The sequence below is a fragment of the Alosa sapidissima genome, chromosome 18, assembly GCF_018492685.1.
Source record: "Alosa sapidissima isolate fAloSap1 chromosome 18, fAloSap1.pri, whole genome shotgun sequence".
Taxonomy (NCBI): Eukaryota; Metazoa; Chordata; class Actinopteri; order Clupeiformes; family Clupeidae; genus Alosa; species Alosa sapidissima.
In genome coordinates, this window is record NC_055974.1 from 1,578,420 (window position 1) to 1,601,125 (window position 22,706).

Genomic DNA, 22,706 nt, shown 5'->3' on the forward strand with positions numbered 1-22,706 from the left:
ATTTCTCTGGCTGTTGCAATTGATATCAATGATTAGTATGAATGCCCTCAGTAAACAGCACACCAAACAGAAAGCAAACAGTTACAAACAGCCAGGCACTCTGCTTTATAAGAGATCGTGCGTGCCAGCCAGCACCCACGCACGCACGCACGCACGCACGGCCTCGCGATCGTGATGAGCACCGGACACCGGACAGCTGTTTTTATTTATCTGGCTGTTGCAATTGATGTCAATGATTATTAATATGAATGCACTCAGTAAACAGCACACCAAACAGAAAGAAAATAGTTACAAACAGGCACTTGGCTTCATGAGAGATCGCACGCACGCACGGACTTGCGATCCGATGACCACCGGACAGCGTAGCGTAAAATTAATGGCTGACAGCGGCGGTCCCGGCTCCTTGCCGGATTCGAACCGGGGACGCTACTTGCACACTCATTCAAGTAGCCAGGTCTTCTCAACAGAGCTACAGAAGCGCTTCTCAACGCAGTGCTCGGTGTTATATACATTATTTGAGTCTCGTGATGCTGGCTATGGCGTGTAGCCTAGGTCATATTTCGTAAAATTGATTTTTATTTCTCTGGCTGTTGCAATTGATATCAATGATTAGTATGAATGCCCTCAGTAAACAGCACACCAAACAGAAAGCAAACAGTTACAAACAGCCAGGTACTCTGCTTCATAAGAGATCGTGCGTGCCAGCCAGCACCCACGCACGCACGCACGCACGCACGCACGGCCTCGCGATCGTGATGAGCACCGGACACCGGACAGCTGTTTTTATTTCTCTGGCTGTTGCAATTGATGTCAATGATTATTAATATGAATGCACTCAGTAAACAGCACACCAAACAGAAAGCAAACTGTTACAAACAGGCACTTGGCTTCATGAGAGATCGCACGCACGCACGGACTTGCGATCGCGATGACCACCGGACAGCGTAGTGTAAAAAGAATGGGTGACGGCACCTTGCCGGATTCGAACCGGCGATGCTACTGGTACACTCATTCAAGTAGCAACGTCTTCTCAACAGAGCTACTGAAGCGCTTCTCAACGCAGTGCTCAGTGTTATGTATATTATTAGAGTCTCGTGACGCTGGCTATGGCGTGTAGCCTAGGTCATATTTCGTAAAATTGATTTTTATTTCTCTGGCTGTTGCAATTGATATCAATGATTAGTATGAATGCCCTCAGTAAACAGCACACCAAACAGAAAGCAAACAGTTACAAACAGCCAGGTACTCTGCTTCATAAGAGATCGTGCGTGCCAGCCAGCACCCACGCACGCACGCACGCACGCACGCACGGCCTCGCGATCGTGATGAGCACCGGACACCGGACAGCTGTTTTTAATTCTCTGGCTGTTGCAATTGATGTCAATGATTATTAATATGAATGCACTCAGTAAACAGCACACCAAACAGAAAGCAAACAGTTACAAACAGGCACTTGGCTTCATGAGAGATCGCACGCACGCACGGACTTGCGATCCGATGACCACCGGACAGCGTAGCGTAAAATTAATGGCTGACAGCAGCTGTCACGGCTCCTTGCCGGAATCGAACCGGGGACGCTACTTGCACACTCATTCAAGTAGCCACGTCTTCTCAATAGAGCTACTGAAGTGCTTCTCAACGCAGTGCTCGGTGTTATATACATTATTTGAGTCTCGTGACGCTGGCTATGGCGTGTAGCCTAGGTCATATTTCGTAAAATTGATTTTTATTTCTCTGGCTGTTGCAATTGATATCAATGATTAGTATGAATGCCCTCAGTACACAGCACACCAAACAGAAAGCAAACAGTTACAAACAGCCAGGTACTCTGCTTCATAAGAGATCGTGCGTGCCAGCCAGCACCCACGCACGCACGCACGCACGCACGCACGGCCTCGCGATCGTGATGAGCACCGGACACCGGACAGCTGTTTTTATTTCTCTGGCTGTTGCAATTGATGTCAATGATTATTAATATGAATGCACTCAGTAAACAGCACACCAAACAGAAAGCAAACTGTTACAAACAGGCACTTGGCTTCATGAGAGATCGCACGCACGCACGGACTTGCGATCGCGATGACCACCGGACAGCGTAGTGTAAAAAGAATGGGTGACAGGGGCGGTGACGGCACCTTGCCGGATTCGAACCGGCGATGCTACTGGTACACTCATTCAAGTAGCAACGTCTTCTCAACAGAGCTACTGAAGCGCTTCTCAACGCAGTGCTCAGTGTTATGTACATTATTAGAGTCTCGTGACGCTGGCTATGGCGTGTAGCCTAGGTCATATTTCGTAAAATTGATTTTTATTTCTCTGGCTGTTGCAATTGATATCAATGATTAGTATGAATGCCCTCAGTAAACAGCACACCAAACAGAAAGCAAACAGTTACAAACAGCCAGGCACTCTGCTTTATAAGAGATCGTGCGTGCCAGCCAGCACCCACGCACGCACGCACGCACGCACGGCCTCGCGATCGTGATGAGCACCGGACACCGGACAGCTGTTTTTATTTATCTGGCTGTTGCAATTGATGTCAATGATTATTAATATGAATGCACTCAGTAAACAGCACACCAAACAGAAAGCAAACTGTTACAAACAGGCACTTGGCTTCATGAGAGATCGCACGCACGCACGGACTTGCGATCGCGATGACCACCGGACAGCGTAGTGTAAAAAGAATGGGTGACAGGGGCGGTGACGGCACCTTGCCGGATTCGAACCGGCGATGCTACTGGTACACTCATTCAAGTAGCAACGTCTTCTCAACAGAGCTACTGAAGCGCTTCTCAACGCAGTGCTCAGTGTTATGTACATTATTAGAGTCTCGTGACGCTGGCTATGGCGTGTAGCCTAGGTCATATTTCGTAAAATTGATTTTTATTTCTCTGGCTGTTGCAATTGATATCAATGATTAGTATGAATGCCCTCAGTAAACAGCACACCAAACAGAAAGCAAACAGTTACAAACAGCCAGGCACTCTGCTTTATAAGAGATCGTGCGTGCCAGCCAGCACCCACGCACGCACGCACGCACGCACGGCCTCGCGATCGTGATGAGCACCGGACACCGGACAGCTGTTTTTATTTCTCTGGCTGTTGCAATTGATGTCAATGATTATTAATATGAATGCACTCAGTAAACAGCACACCAAACAGAAAGCAAACACTTACAAACAGGCACTTGGCTTCATGAGAGATCGCACGCACGCACGGACTTGCGATCGCGATGACCACCGGACAGCGTAGTGTAAAAAGAATGGGTGACGGCACCTTGCCGGATTCGAACCGGCGATGCTACTGGTACACTCATTCAAGTAGCAACGTCTTCTCAACAGAGCTACTGAAGCGCTTCTCAACGCAGTGCTCAGTGTTATGTACATTATTAGAGTCTCGTGACGCTGGCTATGGCGTGTAGCCTAGGTCATATTTCGTAAAATTGATTTTTATTTCTCTGGCTGTTGCAATTGATATCAATGATTAGTATGAATGCCCTCAGTAAACAGCACACCAAACAGAAAGCAAACAGTTACAAACAGCCAGGCACTCTGCTTTATAAGAGATCGTGCGTGCCAGCCAGCACCCACGCACGCACGCACGCACGCACGGCCTCGCGATCGTGATGAGCACCGGACAGCTGTTTTTATTTCTCTGGCTGTTGCAATTGATGTCAATGATTATTAATATGATTGCACTCAGTAAACAGCACACCAAACAGAAAGAAAATAGTTACAAACAGGCACTTGGCTTCATGAGAGATCGCACGCACGCACGGACTTGCGATCCGATGACCACCGGACAGCGTAGCGTAAAATGAATGGGTGACAGGGGCGGTGACGACACCTTGCCGGATTCGAACCGGTGATGCTACTGGTACACTCATTCAAGTAGCAACGTCTCCTCAACAGAGCTACTGAAGCGCTTCTCAACGCAGTGCTCGGTGTTATAGGCCTATACATTATTTGAGTCTCGTGACGCTGGCTATGGCGTGTAGCCTAGGTCATATTTCGTAAAATTGATTTTTATTTCTCTGGCTGTTGCAATTGATATCAATGATTAGTATGAATGCCCTCAATAAACAGCACACCAAACAGAAAGCAAACAGTTACAAACAGCCAGGCACTCTGCTTTATAAGAGATCGTGCGTGCCAGCCAGCACCCACGCACGCACGCACGCACGCACGCACGCACGCACGGCCTCGCGATCGTGATGAGCACCGGACACCGGACAGCTGTTTTTAATTCTCTGGCTGTTGCAATTGATGTCAATGATTATTAATATGAATGCACTCAGTAAACAGCACACCAAACAGTTACAAACAGGCACTTGGATTCATGAGAGATCGCACGCACGCACGGACTTGCGATCGCGATGACCACCGGACAGCGTAGTGTAAAAAGAATGGGTGACAGGGGCGGTGACGACACCTTGCCGGATTCGAACCGGCGATGCTACTGGTACACTCATTCAAGTAGCAACGTCTCCTCAACAGAGCTACTGAAGCGCTTCTCAACGCAGTGCTCGGTGTTATATACATTATTTGAGTCTCGTGACGCTGGCTATGGCGTGTAGCCTAGGTCATATTTCGTAAAATTGATTTTTATTTCTCTGGCTGTTGCAATTGATATCAATGATTAGTATGAATGCCCTCAGTACACAGCACACCAAACAGAAAGCAAACAGTTACAAACAGCCAGGTACTCTGCTTCATAAGAGATCGTGCGTGCCAGCCAGCACCCACGCACTCACGCACGCACGGCCTCGCGATCGTGATGAGCACCGGACACCGGACAGCTGTTTTTATTTCTCTGGCTGTTGCAATTATTATCTAGATAACCAGTGGATTTGTATGGGATCGTGTGAATGGCAATGAAGAACCAGATGTTGAAGGGTCGGGCTCAGCGGTTTCTGTGCTTCTTCTTTTCTGTCCACGCTTTTTGGCAGTGTAGTGCCCTAAAGCATGTGAGAAAAATCACTGCAAATAAAATCTTTCAACAGAAGCTACTTTTTGTGTGGCTCACTCTCAGCACCCATTCTATTAGGTTTGCAATGTGCATGTCTTTGTAATCATTCCCACAATAAATATTAAATGTTTTAATGAGTGTTATAAAAAGTCTTTATTTTTTGAATAACAGCTGGAATATGAAATTACTTTTTATTACAAAGATATTGCAAGAAAACCACCACACAGGGTATTTTTTTACAGCTCATGCACTGAAGGGTTAATATGGTAAAGTGTAAGTAGCACCATTGGATTCCTTGACCATTACAGTGTGGGTTTAGCAGTAAAAATCAACATTCCAGTTTATTCAGAAGTCGAGATATTACAATTTATTTTATGGCAGCCATTTGTTAAACTTCAATATGGCTTCCATATAGACATCTGATCAAATGCAAACATTGATTTTCTGACTCCTTATACAATAACCTTTCCAAAAATGTATAGTTTACATAATCCCAAAAAACTTCCCACAAAGGTTCAAATCTGATTATAAGGAACCTGACTAATACTGCCATTCAGACAATCTCTTTTACACACACACACACACACACGACAAACTAAGCTACTTGAACTTCAACTCTTGGCAGAGTGAGTGATAGTGAGAAAAAATGTCGCTTCATTTTGGAGGGACTTTTTGTTCAACATAAAAAATACAAATAAATCAATGAGTGATGTAAGTCTGCTATTTTGCAATAACAAAAAAAATGCGATGTTCATTCTGATGTGGTCGTTCACACGGACACAAAATGCATGCGCATTCACTAAGGTACTTACGGTTGTGATGGCGATACGCGTATGTGTCAGGAAGTGGGGGAGCAACTGGGGCTTCAGTTGAGAAGAGAAAAAGCTCTCTGTGTCCTGACTCCTGGGCACTACAGGGAGGCACTGGCAGGGAGCTGAAGGGTGCTTCTTGCTATGGGTTTGCTTGCGCGGATACGCAAGGAATGGTTTATAATCGGGATTGTTGTGGCAATCGCCTGCGCTAGACTAGAGCCATCCGTCGGGGTGAAAGGAGGTAAGTGTCATGTGTAGTAGCCTATGGGTAAAACAAGAAGAAAGTGACAAAACGTTCCTCTGAAATATTACTCAACTTTCTTGTCAGGTAGTGATTGAGGTCTTTGTCTATCATTTTAGTTACTACAGCATCTATAGACATTATAAGAGAGACGAGACTGTCTCAACCAGCTATGGTATATGTTAGGCTAAACGACAACTCTCAGTAGCCTACTGTACATCAGAAACCATCCATCCATGAACAGGTTAGGCTGCTGTATGAATGGCCCATGTGTGTATACATGGGTCACGCGCATCTGTAGTGACACGTAGCACCCGGACCTGCGCGCGGACACTGCCTCCACATCACACCTGGTTTATGAGGATTACTCCTGGGCCTTGGGCATCTCTCTCTCTCTTCCTCTCTCTCTCTCTCTCTTCACTAGCTTATTTTGCCTCATTTAATTGGCTCCTGTCTCTGTTCAGCTTGTAGAGTGTGGTAGCCCACTTGTCTCTAAATCTGCCTTCTCCATCTCTCATTCAGGTCCTCTTCATCCAGAGATCACAGTGTCTTATATTGCTGTCTCAGCCATCTTTCTGAACAGTGGTCTGTCACTGAAAACAGAGGTATAGGAACTTGCTAGCCCTGTACTGACTGACTCCCACTAGTCACTCCAAACACTTTCAATCCTGCTGCCTTAACAACATACCGGTCATTCCGCTTCCTCAATTTACTTGTCAAACACCCATGATGAATCAATTATGTGTGTTTCTCTATTTATGTCTCTCTCTCCCACTGTCTTTGCTGTAGGAGTTAGCGTCAGCTCTGCTACATGTGCGGTTGCACTTGTTTGTTCAGTGCTTCACCCTGATCTTTTTCCCATTATGCATCTGGGTATTGGTCCATGTCCTGGAGCTCACATCAATGAACCAATGGCTGCTGAGAGGGTGTGTGAACACACACACACACACACACACACTATCTCTCTCTCTCTCACACACACACACACACACACACACACACACACACACACACACACATACATATACCGTGTAGGCATAAACACGTACACACAGGCAACACCATCTTACACACATACACAACATGCATCACCTATAGACTCTCACACTGATGATGACTAAGCCCTTCAGTGGAGTGCATACATCCTCCTCCTTTGTTATGTTTTCCTCATAAGGAATCAGATTGTGAAAGCAGTGTGTTTTGTTTGTGTAATCAGGGAGGTGTGGAGAGTACTAGTCAAAATCAGCAAAGGTCAAATCTGATTTTCCAGTTTCCTGAAGTTTACTCTCACGTATTAGGACAGATTTATTATAATGGACAGTATTTGTTGATGCCTGCATCAATGGCTTACCTTTTGTTTAGTTATGTTGCTAATTGGATCATAAATGACCAAAACAAACAAAGAGACATGACTGTAGAATGCACTGCCTATTCAAACAATGGCTTCTTAGGAGTAAGGAAACCCATCATGAAAAACCATCATGAGTGGGGAGGTAGGTGAGTCTGGGACACCAATAACCGCTGTTGAGCCTTCTGGAAGTGTTGGGGGCCTAATTCAATGAAACACAGAAAAAGGAAGGTGCGTGCTTAAAACCCCCTTATGATCATGAAGGGTTCTCTGATTGTGATGTTTGTCCTGCTTTGGTTCTTGCGTTGGGCAATTACGCTTCTAGTTTTGAGTCCGTATCAACCAGCAACGCATCATAAGCACTGGCTAGTGAAGCCTACGCTTTGCCCACTGCTAAGGCTGCTTTGTTAGTGATTTTGTGTTTGCTTCTTTGGTTCTTTGTAGTTGTGTAGGGCTTACGACAATTAACCAATTATTTGATTAGTAGTCGTCAACTATTACATTAGTCAGCAACTATTTTGGTGATGGGCTAATCGGTTTGCATCATTTGTTTTAAAGAAAATACTTAAAAATTCTCTGATTGTAGCTTCTTAAACTTGAATATTGTCATCTTCAGCTACTCCTATGACAGTAAACTAAATATCTTTGGCGTGTGGACAAACATTTTAAGGACATAATCTTGGGCTTTGGCCAATAATCAACAGATTAATCAGTCAATTAGTTGCAGCCCTATTAGTATCCTATGACATGTCATATAATGTTCTTTAGGCTTGGTTGTTGATTGGCTACTGTGGGAAATCCCAAATCTTGAGCACAAGTGTTCTAACATCTCTTCTGTGCATATATGAAATAGATTGCAGTAGAAAAGGTCTAGACAGCAGGTCTTGCAGCAGACTGTTATCGTTCCTGTTCAGTTATAGTGTGGGTGTTGTGGTGGTAATAGAGGTGTATGGTGACCTTAAAAGATAGGGGGGATATAAGGGAAACACTAGATAGGAGAGTCAGGGCTACTGGTTATTGGTTATCAGCTAGTAGGGTGATTATTGGTGCCATTATAATCCCTCCGACACACAAACACACCTACGCACATTAGTGTGTAAACAACTTTCCGTGCAGCAACAAGCACACATACATGTTGTTTTGTTAGCCTACTCGTGTGTGTGTGTGTGTGTGTGTGTGTGTGTGTGTGTGTGTGTGTGTGTGTGTGTGTGTGTGTGTGTGCGTGTGGGCATGTGTGCTTGGAATGGGAATTTAATGAGCATGGCTTTGTGTGATTGTGTTCCCAAGGCTGCAGACAGTCGGGTGTATGCCCCCACCAGTATCCTCTGCTGTCATCCTAACCAAAGCTGTTGGAGGAAATGAGGTAAGAATGGTTCAGTGTTTGTGTGTGTGTAATAGTAGTATATTTTGTGTGTGTGTGTAATAGTAGTATATTTTGTGTGTGTGTGTGTGTGTAATAGTAGTATATTTTGTGTGTGTGTGTTGATGTGACTGTAATAGTACATAAGGTATGGGCTCTGTGCACTATAGCTTACTTGAAGTCGGCAAACCAATTTCCTGTTCGTTGTCATGGTTGTCAATGTACGTGAGTCTTAATGTCTGGGCGGCTCTAAGGAGCACTGCTGGGTGACACTCTGCTCAGCTTCAAGTCGTTCTAGAAGCGATTTTAGCTTCCACCTTTTTCCTAAAAACGCCAGTCTACATGCAGTGGCTGCACAAAATAAGGAGGGAAGGATTTTCAGTGAGCACACGTTTTGGTACAACTGAAGCAATCCTCTTCAGGTGCTTGTTAACAGCGATGTCAACGAACAGGATGGTTTGCCGACTTCAAGTAAGGTAGTGCACAGTGCCCATAGCATTTGTTTTTGCTGACCCAAACATTTATTTTCCACTCACAGGCTGCTGCCATCTTCAACTCTGCCTTTGGTAGTTTCTTGGTGAGTTTATAGCACTATGGGCCCTCATTTGAATGCAATTTTGAGTGTGAAGTCTGAAGTCTAACTAAAGCTTGCACTAAAGCTAAAGCAAAACTAAAGGTGCTCTAAGCAATGTCACATGGTTTCTAAGATAATACATTACAAAACATCACATACAGCAAACATTTCCTCACAATCCGCTAGCTGCCAGTGCCCTGAATACACTGTAAAAGAACGCAGTGTCTGTAGACAGTCTCCCAAAATGGCAACAAAAACAGCCTGGTGCAGCCTGGACCATGAACCATAACAAACTTTTCCAGCCATTCACTGACGAGATGCGCGTTCAGGAGAGTTTCAATTGCACGGGATGGAGGGGGAGGGATGGTCTAGCTAGCTCTCTTGTCAGAAGTGACCAGAGGTGGGACCAAGTCACTGTTTGGCAAGTCACAAGTAAGTCCCAAGTCTTAGCAGTCAAGTCCAAGTCAAGTCCCAAGTAAATACAGAGAAGGGCAAGTCGAGTCCAAGTCCAAGTCACATCAAAGCCAAGTCGAGTCCAAGTCCAAGTCCCAATTTTTTTCAAGTCCTGAACAAGTCATCAGGTACTCTTCACTTAATAATGCCATTATTAGACTATCGATCATAATTTTAGCACTTCCATCTAATCCACAGTATTTTTTGTTTATAAATACAGATTAAAATATGTTCAATGTTTCTGTCTTGTAATCTTTTACGACATATGCATGCGCATACCTGTGTAATCTGTAAACGGATAGCTACATAACACTCAGCACAGCTGCAAATATATATATTGTTTTTCCAAATTGCGGAGCCCACTGTAAGGATGAGTAATAATTTGACTGATGGCAGTTCACTGCGCTAGGCCACAGATTTGCCTGCAAACAATTTATTAGGCTGTCTGGCAGTGGCGACTCATAAGGGAAGCCAAGGTCAACACTTTTATATTATTTAAAAGATAATAATGACAGTAATTTTGTTTTAAAGTATTCATTTCTTAAGAAATACTACACATTTGATGCTGTTTATCTCATTTGTAAATGGTGCACTGTCACTTTAAGCCCATTGTGTCACACGTTCTCATAATGATCCTTTTTTTACCAGCTCCGTTCAAATATAGCCTATGGCTAGTCCACAAACTCAAACATTGTTTGTGCCACATGTATAGCACAATATTAACAACGATAAGCATGATATTAAGTTGGCACAAACAGCTTTCATTCCCTTGGAAAGAGAAGCATGTATGACATGATGCTTGCTTGACATTTTCTGTTTGCAATTAAAAGTGAATTATGAGCCTGGTAGCCAGTAGCCACCTAGCTACAGTAGCTGAGTGAAATGTATTTCAATCGGCATATCATGTGCTTCATGTAAATAAATTATTGAATACTTCAAGACTATTAAGACCAGTTCCATTACACAAGGCAAAGACAACTCTTCATAATATTCTTGTCCACTTTCCAAATCACAGTGAGTGCAGCTATGTCATAGTGACCTGGATCTCATAGTTTATAACAGTACAGTAGGCTAGTGAGAACCGGATAATTCACAATCTCCTCTAATCTCGTATTTGTTGCCTTCACGATTTCCTTTTATATGTTTCTTATATTGAGAAGATATCAATCATCATCAACAATGACAAGCCAGCTGGAACCTACTCATTTTCTCTCCCTCTCGTGCGTGCTTGGATGCGTTCTCAATTAAATGCAGTAGGCTAGCATAAGTTCAAGTTGGATCTTAATGGAGAGGACTCGAAAAGTATCAACTTTATGTAACATGCTGTTGGTGCTTTTTGACATTAAACGTTCTCTAACAAGAGTGCAAATCAGTTTGCAGTAAAGCTACTAGTGATTGGCTAAATGTTGGTCCTTCCTCTGTCTCTTGGTGCCCTACACACAGTGCGTAACGCGTGTGGGGGTAGCGGCAGTACTGTACTGTGCTCTGGCCGCTTGTCTCCGCAATTTTTTTTTTTTTTTTTTTTTTTTTTTTTTTGTTAGTCGCGGGAAAGCGTCTGTGGGGTGACTGGTCCACGATCAGGAAATTTAGTTTTTGATTCGAGACATGTCAAGTCATCACAAGTCAAAGAGGCAAAGTCCGAGTCAAGTCTCAAGGGAATAGTATTCAAGTCCAAGTCGAGTCGCAAGTCATGCCGAATTTTATCAAGTCAAGTCTGAAGTCATTAAAATCATGACTCGAGTCTGACTCGAGTCCAAGTCATGTGACTCGAGTCCACATGTCTGGAAGTGACGTTACCCAACATCGCTTAGTGCACCTTTAATAACTATGCAAAATGTATCTGCAAATGTAATATCATGAGGAAGATCCTAAGCACAAACATCAGTAGGTCAGCTAAAAGCTGTCTCATGCCACATGACGCCCTTAGTTGATGCATGAGTGCTTTGCTCATAGACTGACTTTGCACTTTGCCTAGCATTCAAATTAGGGTCCAATGACTAGGTATCTGTATTTGGCAGCATGGGCAGTGATCCTGCATGTGCCACAATGCATTAGCTGTGAATTTGAATGATGAGTGTCTTTATCTGTCAGAGTATCAGTAATGTGTTAGCAGGGATCTGTATTTAACAGAACAAATTGTGAAGGTTCAGTGATGTATCTACTGTATATCTTGCAGGACGCAACTCAAAATTGCTGTGGTTTTGTATATGCTAGGACATGGCCACATTGTAAATGAAAGAGTGTACTGTAGATTTAGGGGATCAGTATTTGGCGGGATGTGATGGGAATGTAACTGAATTTTGATCTGTATTTGGCAGGGCATCGTAGTGACACCTGCACTGCTGCTCCTGTTTGTAAGTGGATTCCTCTCTAATATCACGTGGCTTGGTCTGTGTGTTTGTGTCTCTGTATGTATGTACATGCTTTTGTGTATATACCGTATATTTCCTAAGTGTACCTGTGTATAACACATCTGTGAAAGATTACAGGATATCCAAACATAGCCATTTTGCACATCTAGGAACTTTTATCTGAAGGTGCCTGGAGCATGTGTGAAAGCACTGTGTTGTGAATGCAAACCTGTGCGTTTCTTCCTCTTCTTTTTCCTGCAGCTGGGCTCGTCCTCTGCGGTGCCATTTTCCTCCATCTTCTCCCAGCTCTTCATGACTGTCGTCGTTCCTCTGCTCATTGGGCAGGTGTGTGTGTGTGTGTGTGTGTGTGTGTGTGTGTGTGTGAGGGTGACCTATGACTGATCTGGACCGGACTGGACTCAGTAGTAGTGTTGCCATTAGACAGGCTTTCAGGAATAGCTTGCTTGAAAGGGAACCTCATAGAAGAGAAAAACAACTTTAAGCCAAGTCTAAACAAGCACTAGCTTGCCAAGCACTACTGATTTGTTTGAGGATGTGTGTAATTGACTTGAGTGTGATCTATGTGTGAGTACTGTGATCTTAACAGAAGGTGGTCTAACTATAGCTTGTGCTATTTCTGCTCAAGGTTATTAATGCTGTGTTGGATGTTTTGAGAGAGAACAATAGCTAGATTGATAGTGTGTATGTGTGTCTGTGTGTGTATGTGTGTTGGCATGTTTGCATGTAATTTTGTGTGTGTGTGTGTGTGTGTATTTGGGTGTAATTCCATTTAAATCCTATTCATTTAGAAGATGCTATTATACAAAGCGACAATTTGTCCGCGTGTGTGTGTATGTGTGTTTATATTTCTGCATGTGTATTTGGGTTAATGTGTGTTCGTGTGTGTGTGTGTGTGTGTGTGTGTGTGTGTGTGTGTGTGTGTGTGTGTGTGTGTAGGTGCTGCGGCGCTGGCTGAAGGAGTGGCTGGAGCGGGCCAGGCCTCCGTTTGGCGCTGTGAGCAGCGCTGTGCTCCTGCTCATCATCTACAGCACCTTCTGTGAGAGCTTCAGCCGGCCCAACACACAGATTGACCACATCAGCCTGCTGCTGCTCTGCTTCATCGGTACGCTCACACCTCTGTATGTGTGTGTGTGTGTCTGTGAAAGGTGTGTGTGGTGTGTGTGTGTGTGTGTGTGTGATGAAGTGCTGTGCAATGTCTGTGTGTTTATGAGTTGCTTGAGTTGCTGGAGTACATGCAACTATTTGTGTTTGTTTGCAGACTGTACTGTGTGTGTGTGTTTGTGTGTGTGTGTGTGTTTGTGTGAGAGAGAGAATGAGAGACACCACGGTTTTACACACTGGTGTTGAAATAGCACCGTTTTACAAGTTCCCAGGCAGAGAATGTATCAGCTCAAGCTCTTCAGATCAAACCCCACTATTCAAACTCAATTTGGATTACCTCACAGAATCCCCTCAGCCTCTGAACATCCTGACAGTTAGCCTGACCCCTACAGTGTCCGAGAGAGCCGAGGTCACATAGGGTCACAGAGGCATCCAGAGAGCCAAGCAACAAAGAATATTTCCATTCACATACACTTGTCTGTGAACAGACATTATGGACCAGCAAAATGCAATGAGCAAAACTGAAAAGCTGATGTCATACCTTCGCAAAATCATTTCACTAATTTAATGCCATTAGCAAGATCCTAAGCACAAACATGGCCCAATGCAAACGCTCGCACACGCCACACAGGAACTTAAGTTGATGAGCGTCACACTTTGCTCATGAGTCATGGCACGTCAGGGCCCCATGGAAGGATTTGGATGTCATGTTTTGGTTCCTCTAACCCCCCCGCGCGTTGACAATATTTGTCCGTTTCCCGGTTTTAGGTGCGTGCATTTGGTCAGTTAAAAAGTTATGAAAAAAGTAGCCTGCATAGTAGCCTAACTACATCCACATACAATATCTCATAATAGGCCTACAACAACGCCTGACAAGGATGTATTCATTTGGACAACATTAGGCTATACAGCCTAGAAAGGCTAAACTTAGGCTACCTTTAGTTTGTTAAATGTAAAGCCTAGCTTAATGTTACCTTTCTTGCCCATCTGAAATAACTCCTAGCTTTGCTCCTTCCCTCCTTTCTGTTTTTGTTGTTTTCAAAAACCTGTTATATCCGCGAAACTTTCCCCCCACGGACCACAGACCGTCCAACACATTCAAAAGTAACGCATTCTATTAGCTATTCCAGGCGTCATGTTTAATAAGCTGCCCTTTTTTTGATGAACACATACAGAGTTTATAAATGATATCCTTTAATTTCATGTTTCCATATCATTATGACCTGATTCGAAATTATGTATTTATTCATGAATTAATTACAAAAGATTCAAAATGTTCCTTTTACACCTGTCCGCCATTGCCCTTTTCATCTCGTGTGTCCCCTAGAAGCAGCTCGTGTACCACCGGGGGTATGCGTACCACAGTTTGGGAATTCTCTCTGTCTGACTGTCTGTGTGTTTTGTCTGTCGTCCCTCCTCTAGTGTTCTCGGTGCAGCTGAGTTTCATGCTCCTGACGTTTGTCATCACCTCCAGGTGAGCCCCCCGCCGCTGCAATCTCAACTTTGTCCAGTGGTCATTTCAAACTGATCCCTCGCAGGTCCCATCATCTGGTTTATCAGGGTTGGCTAATCTGTTGTTTGTCTCCGTGTCTGATTTTTTTGTTGCGGATGCTTTGCTCTCTGCAGGCCAGCCTCGGGATTCACTCCTGCTGATACTGTGGCCGTTATCTTCTGTGCTACTCACAAATCCCTCACACTGGGTAAGGCCTCTCTCTGTATCTCACTCTCTGTTTTGTGTGAAAGTATTTGTACTGGAGTGTGTGTTCGTGTGTGTGTACTCCATGGAGTTTATGTGGTTTCTTGGTGTTTTATGCCCCCAACGTTGTCTTCCAGGCAGCGCTGCCTGTGTGTGTGTGTGTGTGTGTGTGTGTGTGTGAGAGTGAGAGTATGTAACATGTGTGTTGGTATTGCCAGGTATCCCCATGCTGAAGATAGTGTTTGCGGGAGATGAGAACCTGTCTCTGGTGTCGGTGCCACTGCTGGTCTACCACCCAGCTCAGATCCTGCTAGGCAGCGTGCTGGTGCCCACCATTAGAGCCTGGATGAACAGTCGGCAGAAGGTGAGATGCACAGACAGACAAACTCAGTAGCACTTTACACATAAACACACAGGCAAACCCAGTAGCACTTTATATACATAAACACACAGGCAAACTCAGTAGCACTTTATATACATACAAGGATACAAGGAAGTTTATTGTCACATGCATATAGTTACTGGAAGTAAGAAATGCAGTGAAATTATGTCTGGTGTCAGCCTATTTGTGCATTAATGGGGGGGGGGGGGTAAAGAGTGCAGTAGAAGAGGGGTTTAGTAGATTAAGTGGCAAGGGCTGCATAAAAAAGGTGGTGGAGGATTGGGATTGGGTGGGGGGCACCAACAAGGAGCACCCAAGAGCAACAGGGGCAAGGAAAAACTCCCTTACCAAGGAAGAAACCTTGGGCAGATCCACGGCTCAAGGGGCTAACCCAACTGCCAGGGGTCTTGGTGTGTGTGTTGGGGGGATGACAGGGGGGGGGGGGGGGGGGCAGTGTGCTGTATGTAAGTATGTTGGGGATGTGTGTTGGATAAGCTTCCTGATGAAATAATGTGCTGTGTATGTAGGAGGGGGGGGGGGGGGGGGGGTGGGACTTACTATTGCAAACAGAGTACTGTATGTATGATGTATGTGAGTGATGACAGTGAAGATGTGTGTGTGGGCGGGAGTGATGACAGTGAAGATGTGTGTGTGGGCGGGAGGGGAGTGGAGCAGTGACTGTGTAGTGTGTGTGTGGGCAGTGTGCTGTAAGTATAAACATAAACACACATATACATAAACACACAGGCAAACTCAGTAGCACTTTATATACATAAACACACCCTATAAGGTGAGCATGTGGCATTTCTCATGTCCATTGTACAGCCCTGACTATGTTTATAACATATTAATATGTTTATGTTTATAGTCCTTAGCTGATGCTTTTGTCCAAACTTACTTACATTGACATCAATAAACATTACATTAACATTAAAACAGTTTTAACTAAAGAAAATGAAATGAAAGCCACAATTATAAAAAGCTTACAAATGTAAAACCTTTATATTAAATGAAGATTTTTTAACAGTACCAGAGATGTCATTCACAGCATGGTGGTCATCAGCCATCTTTAACAACTTTAAAAACTACACACATGGTGATACCAATAAATATGCTATTAAATGTTCGACAGAGATGTTGGCCATGTTATTTTCAAAATCAAATAAGTACCCTGCTTTAAAAAAAAAAGCCCAAATACAGTAAGTACCCTGCTTAAAAAAAACAAGGGTGCGCCTTGACACTGAAAGACGTTAAAGTCATAAGTGTGGTTTTCTCCCTCACATCCATCTGTCCTCCTCTCTCTCCCTCTCTATCTCTCTCTCCCAGTCTCCTCTCTTAATTCAGTAGGGTTGAGATGCTTGCTGTGAGTGAGTAAAAAACGGACTATGATGGTAGTTTTCATCTGAACAGCGCATATCAGTCCATTTCTAAATCACAAAGCAGAGCATAAATCTAATTCACAATTAATTTGTCTAGAACATGCCTCTCTAAAGGGCCATTCACACCAGGAACGGTAACTTTACAGATAACTGTAAACATAATGATATGAGCTTCCACATTGACCAACGATGAGTAAAGTCTCTCCTTGTTTTGATGAATGTAATATCTAAAATTGTATGAATTCTGTTTTTTATTGTTCTCAAAATCACTCTGAAAGTCATCCCCAGTGATATTGTTAGTTATGTCATGTCATGTTGTTATCGTTATAGTTTATGTGTGAATGAACGTTGTCATTCATATTAGCAAGAGCGATATTTCTTTGCTATTATTATTATAGTTATCGTCCTGGTGTGAACAGCCCCCAAGCCTAATCGAACAAGAGACATTTGAATCAGAGGGGAATGCTGTGTGAAGAAAGTTAATACATTAAATTCCTTCTGTCAATAAATTACTTGAGAAACTCCACTCAGTAATTGTTTTCAATTATGGGCCAAAATCAACATTGAACAGATGCACAATCACAATACCACTACACATTGTTAATCAGTCAATCAATCAAGTGGATCCACATTTTAGTGAGTTGTATAATTTAATTTTAATCTACAGGTAATTCACTGTTGCATGTGTGTGTGTGTGTGTGTACACGTGTGTGTGTGTGTATACGTACTGTACGTGTGTGTGTGTGTGTGTGTGTATGTGTGTGTACGTACGTGTGTGTATAATTCTCATTTCTCTCTTAGGCTTTGAAGCTTACGAGCCTGCAGCCCATCTGATGTTCTTTGTGACCTCCCAAAGTGGAAGTGCCTTAATGTCATGGCGACACGCTGAATAAGACAACTCTGATGATTCCATGACTTTTTGTACTTGCAAGAATGTAGTTTATTTTTTTACTTGAGATGAGCCATTCCTTACACTACTGTTACACCAACATACACATCAGACTCTGTCTCGCACTTAGACAAATGCTCTCTCTATCTCTCTCTCTGTGTCCACATAACCATCTAGACTCCGTGTGGCATGGTGTTACTGAAACCTCTATCTATCTTATTCGTACAACACACGCTCTTACACGCATACACACTCACATACACTTACAAGGATGTGAAGAATGACATTTTTACTGCCCTGTTTTTGGAGTAAAATTTGTTATGAACTCAGAGATATTGTCTGCAGAATGTGTGTTTTATTTGTGAGTTTGTCTCTAAAAGGGAGGGGATTTGAGAGATTTTCAAACGATTGGATGTGTGTGCTGTTGCCACTGTTGGTTGGAATAATAGCTTATTGGAAGAAACACCAGGTCACACTCTATTAAAGGAAGACAAATAAAGTCACGTTATTTCTATAGTGCAGTGGTTCTCAGTGTGGGGCAGGCCCGCTCCACTAGTGGGGAATAGAGACAAAATGGCAGATGGAGTGTGATGAACAAGTGGAAATTAGTGTTCCTGTGCCTATCTTTTATAATGCCTTTTTTTTTTTGACAAGGAAGATCATAGATTCAAACAAAATAATCACACATAAACAGGAATCATAAACAGACCAACATATGAATTAAAGTAACATCTCATCCAACGAGATGGGAAATGTAACATGGAACCAAAATGCGAAAAATATTTTAACGTGACCATTTTGTCAGGTTGATTGGGTCAAGCGGGGCTTGAAAACTCCCCACCTCCAAAGTGGGGAATGATAGAAAAAAATTGACAACCAGCTATGTGCAAATAGGCAGTATACTCTTTTGATCCCGTGGGAAATTTGGGCAACGAGGCAAATTAGAATAACAATACAAGAATACAAAATTAAACAAAACCTTAAGAATGAAAGGGAATAGAATTTACATAAAATGTGGATATGTTTATCACTAAGGATATAGGCAGCAGCTGAAGCATCCATGTGTACGTGCTGCCCCCTAGTGCAGGGGCACAGAATTACGTCGATGACGCAAATAACATGCGCCAAAACCGGGAAACTGAAATTTGAACTGCAATAGCTAGCTGGCTAAAATAATTTCCATCAAAAATCTTTCACGGAATGTTATCTACTTGGAGTTCAGACTGGAAATCATAAACGTTTAGGTAAGGGAGCTGAAGCCTTTTAAAAAATCGTGTTTTAATTTTATCTACGCGACCTGTGAAAACCATTGCAATGTAACTCAGTCAAATCTATGCTATTAGGTTGCCATTCATGTTAACCCTGTCGATGTTTTGTGCTAGATGACAGAGCCAACAGTGTCATATATCTAACTATGTTCTGGATTTGCTAAAAATATAATGTTATAATATTATATTCAAGATTCCTGGAGTCATTATTTCCCAACCGTTGAAACATTTCTCATTTTTCTAGCCAACGTTAGCCAGCTATGCTCAGGCGTATTCTACTACGTATGTTTTCTTAGTTAAATCTGTTAACGTTACATGTTATGAAAGTGTTTTTATATTGAAAACCCTCTCATATCTGTTCAGTTATGGCAACCGCTGCTAAGACTCCAGCTGGCGCAGATCCGAAACAGCTGGAGCGCACCGGGTCAGTGCGAGAGATTGGCTCGCAGGCTGTTTGGTCCCTTTCGTCGTGTAAACCCGGTGAGTGTTAGTGGTGCCTAGACTTTTTGGGTATTATAAAATAGTCTTTACCGTCTTAATGGGATAGTCCATGGTGTCAGTTAGCCGTTTCCACTGCATACATAATTTTGTTTTGGTGGTTAGTAGATCAAAAGGTCACTCTGCTGTGTCTGTAGGATTCGGTGTGGATCAGCTCCGAGATGATAATCTCGAGACGTACTGGCAGTCAGATGGATCTCAGCCTCACCTGGTCAACATTCAGTTCAGGTAAGGGACTGTTCGTTATTTATAAACGGGGCCACCGGAGGAAAATAGGGGAGGGTCATGTCTTTTTATTCTTTGTTGAGGGGAGGGTCACCTAACTTTTTTTTTGTCTGGGGGGGGGGTCACCCATCTTTTGTATTAATGAAAACAGCAAAAAATCAAAGTGGCTTGTTTGATTGTTAATTTCTGTCGCCATATAACGTTCTCTTTTGTTCCATAGCTCTGTCAACATTGAACAATGAAAATAAGGGAGATTTCCCGGGTTTCTCACGCAAAATAGGAAAATGTCAACATTCGTCCCCATTAACGTTGGAAGGGTTGGAGCAACAAAGTAGCCTACTTTATTCACGCCTAACAGCCTATATCCATTTGGTCAACTTTATCCAGCCCTAAAAAAGCTAAATTTAACTTTGGTTTACTTGTAGTTTACCGTGTAGCCTAACTTTAAACAGTGCATGCTTAACATAAAGCATAGGCCTACTTGTGCTTCATTGATCCACACATCCAGCTCCTAACGTTTTGACAAGCATTTCTACCAACTGCCCATCTCTAGCTTTGCTGTCTCCATCCTTTCTGTTTTTGTTGTCTGCAAAAAAATATATAGTATTTATTGGTAACAGCAACAAGTGCAATTTGTTAATCGCTGTCATTCTCTCTCCTGCCAACAAAAATGTCTTACGTTCCAAGTAGCAGTGCGTAATTCTGCTTCATAAAGTTGAACAAATACATTTGGTCATATAAATAGCCAGTTTATGGTCTACAGTGTAGAGTTGGTAAGTTATGGTAGGCCTACTTGGAGTGAATATACAGGGGGAATTCTTTGTCTACTCGTAGATGAGTAGACTGGCAGGTGCGCACGTAGCCTAGACATAGCCTACGGCCGAACACTGCAAGCGCCAATGAATCGTGCTCTCACGACAACCATGTCGTTAACTTAAATAGGCCTAGGTTAACATCACTCTGAGTTCGCATTCAAGCAAGCAAAACGATGATTTGAATACATCTGTTTCACTGGAAGGGCAAGGGGTAACAACAGGACAACAGAGACAGGCCATAACTAATGTTATGAGAGTATTGCAGTAGGCCTAATATGGGATATTCTACGGGAAAATATTAAAACGGCAAGACAGCGGGGAAAAGTTAAAATGATAAACCCGGAAAAAGTTGGCATGTTAGGTATTTTTCGGTCCCTGTGATTTATTTGTGAAATTGTGCAAACGGCCTTTTAAAGTCATTTGAGAAGGAAGGAGTGTAGCAAGCTCCCAAATTGACGCTCGTCTGAGAAATGAGTTTTGGATAATGCTCAGCTTCGGCAGCTTTACAATGACTGAGGAAGCCTAGAGACGAGTCCATAGCAACAAGTTCATGTGTTGAATGTGTTATTACCCAGTGTGCTTTGTTGAATGGTCTCAATGTTTTATTGTTTTATTTCATGTGAATACTTACTAGAGGAGTAACTTTTCAAGTAGGCTATGCAGTTGCAGGAAGTGTGCATTTAGTTTCCATGCTTATTGTGTTTCCACAACAATGTTAGTGAGTAGATCTACTGAAATTACCACTATCTTGATGAAGTGTGATGTGTAAGATCAGAAAGCAGAGGTTGACTTTAGGACGGTAGCCTAAGTCGATGTGTTTTCATAGCGCGTTAGAGCGTGGGCGGAAGGTATCGACAATTGGCCGGGGGAGGGTCATATCTTTTTTGAAATTGCTGTTGGAGGGTCGTTGAAAATTATCTTGCAGGCAGGGGAGGGTCATGCAACTTTTGATTGAAGCACTCAAAATCCCTCCAGTGGCCCCGTTTATAAATAACGAACAGTCCCTAACTGTATGTAAACCCTGGATTATGCACCTGTGTGTGTTCTTGATATGTGCATGCATTTATAAAACGTGTCTGTAATGGATGTGTTTTTGTACATCCAGGAGGAAGACCACAGTGAAAATGTTGTGCATTTATGCTGATTATAAATCTGATGAGAGTTACACCCCCAGCAAGATCTCTGTCCGTGTGGGCAACAACTTCCACAACCTTCAAGAGATCAGGGTATGCAGAGTGCAGTGCATGCACACATTAAACATTATGATGAAGGCTTAATGTATGTATGAAATGTGTATCTGTATGAGATGAGATTTGTGATGTTAATCTCATCTCATGTATACACAGATGCACCTGAGTCTTTTTCATGTGCGTGTGTGGGGAGCGGACAGAGGAATTCATGTGTGTGTGTGTGTGTGTGTGTGTGTGTGTGTGCGCGTGTGAGAGAGCAGCAGTTGGAGATGGTAGAGCCCAGCGGGTGGATCCACATCCCCCTGTGTGACGTGTTGAAGGGGCCCATCCGGACCTTCATGATCCAGATTGCGGTTCTGGCCAACCACCAGAACGGGCGAGACACTCACATGCGCCAGATTAAGGTCTACACACCCGTGGACGACAGCTCCGTTGGCAAGTTCCCGCGATGCACCACAGTGGACTTCATGATGTACCGGACTATCAGATAGCCTGAGCAACGCCCCCCCCCCCCGCTCTAGTTACACGTGTGTGATTAACCATAGCAACAGCAACAGGAGAAGGACTGTGCCAATTTGTGTGTGTGTGTGTGTCTGTGTCTTGCATAGTACAGGATTGTATATGCAGGACTGTGTGTATGCGTGTGTTACTGAAGTGTGTGTGTGTGTGTCAGTCAGACTTCTTCTGTGTGTGTGTGTTTGGGTTTAAGAGAGAGGAAGAGTATGAATAAACTAATGTCATTGCATTTGTACATATGTTTGATCCGATGTGTAATAAAATACATATTTACCTGTAAATTACTTTGTGTTACAACTTTGCAGGAGTTAATATTGGTTAAAATGGCAAATCAAATATGTGATTGTAGTGTTAATTTCGTCAGACGAGACGAGAGGAAATATGTTCGTCAACGACCTTTTTTTTCATGACTAAGACGAGACGATGACGAGACGGCAGTAATGTCCTGAAACACTGACTAAGACTATCTTAAGATGCATTATTGTTGACGAAAAAAGACGAGACTAAAATGTTTTGCATGAAATAAAAACTAAGATAAAATCTCCCTTCATGTTCGTCTACAAAATGAGAAGACAGAATATCTAGCTGTTATGTTTTCAAAATATTCCGAATGAGT

At 43.1% G+C, this 22,706-nt stretch overlaps 3 protein-coding genes across 5 annotated transcripts in view; all 3 read left to right on the forward strand.

Moving 5' to 3' along the window:
• Window positions 1–17,909, forward strand: part of LOC121689682 (sodium/bile acid cotransporter 7-like) — a 77,547-nt gene extending 59,638 nt beyond the window's left edge. Inside the window, 1 exon segment of the mRNA XM_042069696.1 lies at window positions 17,491–17,909. Coding sequence (XP_041925630.1) covers window positions 17,491–17,523 — 33 coding nt within the window. The 3' untranslated portion in view covers window positions 17,524–17,909.
• On the forward strand, window positions 5,798–17,909 carry LOC121689683 (sodium/bile acid cotransporter 7-like). 3 transcript variants are annotated; one of them, XM_042069697.1, is made up of 13 exons: window positions 5,798–6,024; window positions 6,547–6,629; window positions 6,814–6,950; window positions 8,660–8,735; window positions 9,271–9,309; window positions 12,078–12,113; window positions 12,372–12,455; window positions 13,068–13,233; window positions 14,655–14,706; window positions 14,859–14,932; window positions 15,147–15,292; window positions 16,637–16,701; window positions 17,491–17,909. In XM_042069697.1, exons 1-12 carry the CDS (start codon window positions 5,925–5,927, stop codon window positions 16,655–16,657), a joined length of 1,014 nt encoding a protein of 337 aa, XP_041925631.1. In that variant the 5' UTR covers window positions 5,798–5,924; the 3' UTR covers window positions 16,658–16,701; window positions 17,491–17,909. The 3 variants fall into 3 exon arrangements, with proteins under 3 accessions (XP_041925631.1, XP_041925633.1, XP_041925632.1); XM_042069699.1 differs by having other exon boundaries at window positions 16,637–16,677; XM_042069698.1 differs by having other exon boundaries at window positions 16,637–16,673.
• A 757-nt stretch (window positions 17,910–18,666) lies between these two features.
• Window positions 18,667–22,371, forward strand: anapc10 (anaphase promoting complex subunit 10). The gene is made up of 5 exons (XM_042069702.1): window positions 18,667–18,822; window positions 19,210–19,326; window positions 19,482–19,572; window positions 21,490–21,610; window positions 21,835–22,371. Exons 2-5 carry the CDS (start codon window positions 19,212–19,214, stop codon window positions 22,063–22,065), a joined length of 558 nt encoding a protein of 185 aa, XP_041925636.1. The 5' UTR covers window positions 18,667–18,822; window positions 19,210–19,211; the 3' UTR covers window positions 22,066–22,371.
• Window positions 22,372–22,706: the final 335 nt, after the last annotated feature.

What these genes read in the sequence shown, in the direction of transcription:
- anapc10 (XM_042069702.1), top strand. Translation starts at nt 19,212, where the DNA reads ATGGCAACCGCTGCTAAGACTCCAGCTGGCGCAGATCCGAAACAGCTG. An exon ending in CCTTTCGTCGTGTAAACCCG is followed by an intron (nt 19,327 to 19,481) that starts GTGAGTGTTAGT and finishes CTGTGTCTGTAG; the next exon opens with GATTCGGTGTGGATCAGCTC. An exon ending in ACAACCTTCAAGAGATCAGG is followed by an intron (nt 21,611 to 21,834) that starts GTATGCAGAGTG and finishes GTGAGAGAGCAG; the next exon opens with CAGTTGGAGATGGTAGAGCC.
- LOC121689683 (XM_042069697.1), top strand. Translation starts at nt 5,925, where the DNA reads ATGGGTTTGCTTGCGCGGATACGCAAGGAATGGTTTATAATCGGGATT. An exon ending in GTCTGTCACTGAAAACAGAG is followed by an intron (nt 6,630 to 6,813) that starts GTATAGGAACTT and finishes TCTTTGCTGTAG; the next exon opens with GAGTTAGCGTCAGCTCTGCT. An exon ending in TTCCTCTGCTCATTGGGCAG is followed by an intron (nt 12,456 to 13,067) that starts GTGTGTGTGTGT and finishes GTGTGTGTGTAG; the next exon opens with GTGCTGCGGCGCTGGCTGAA.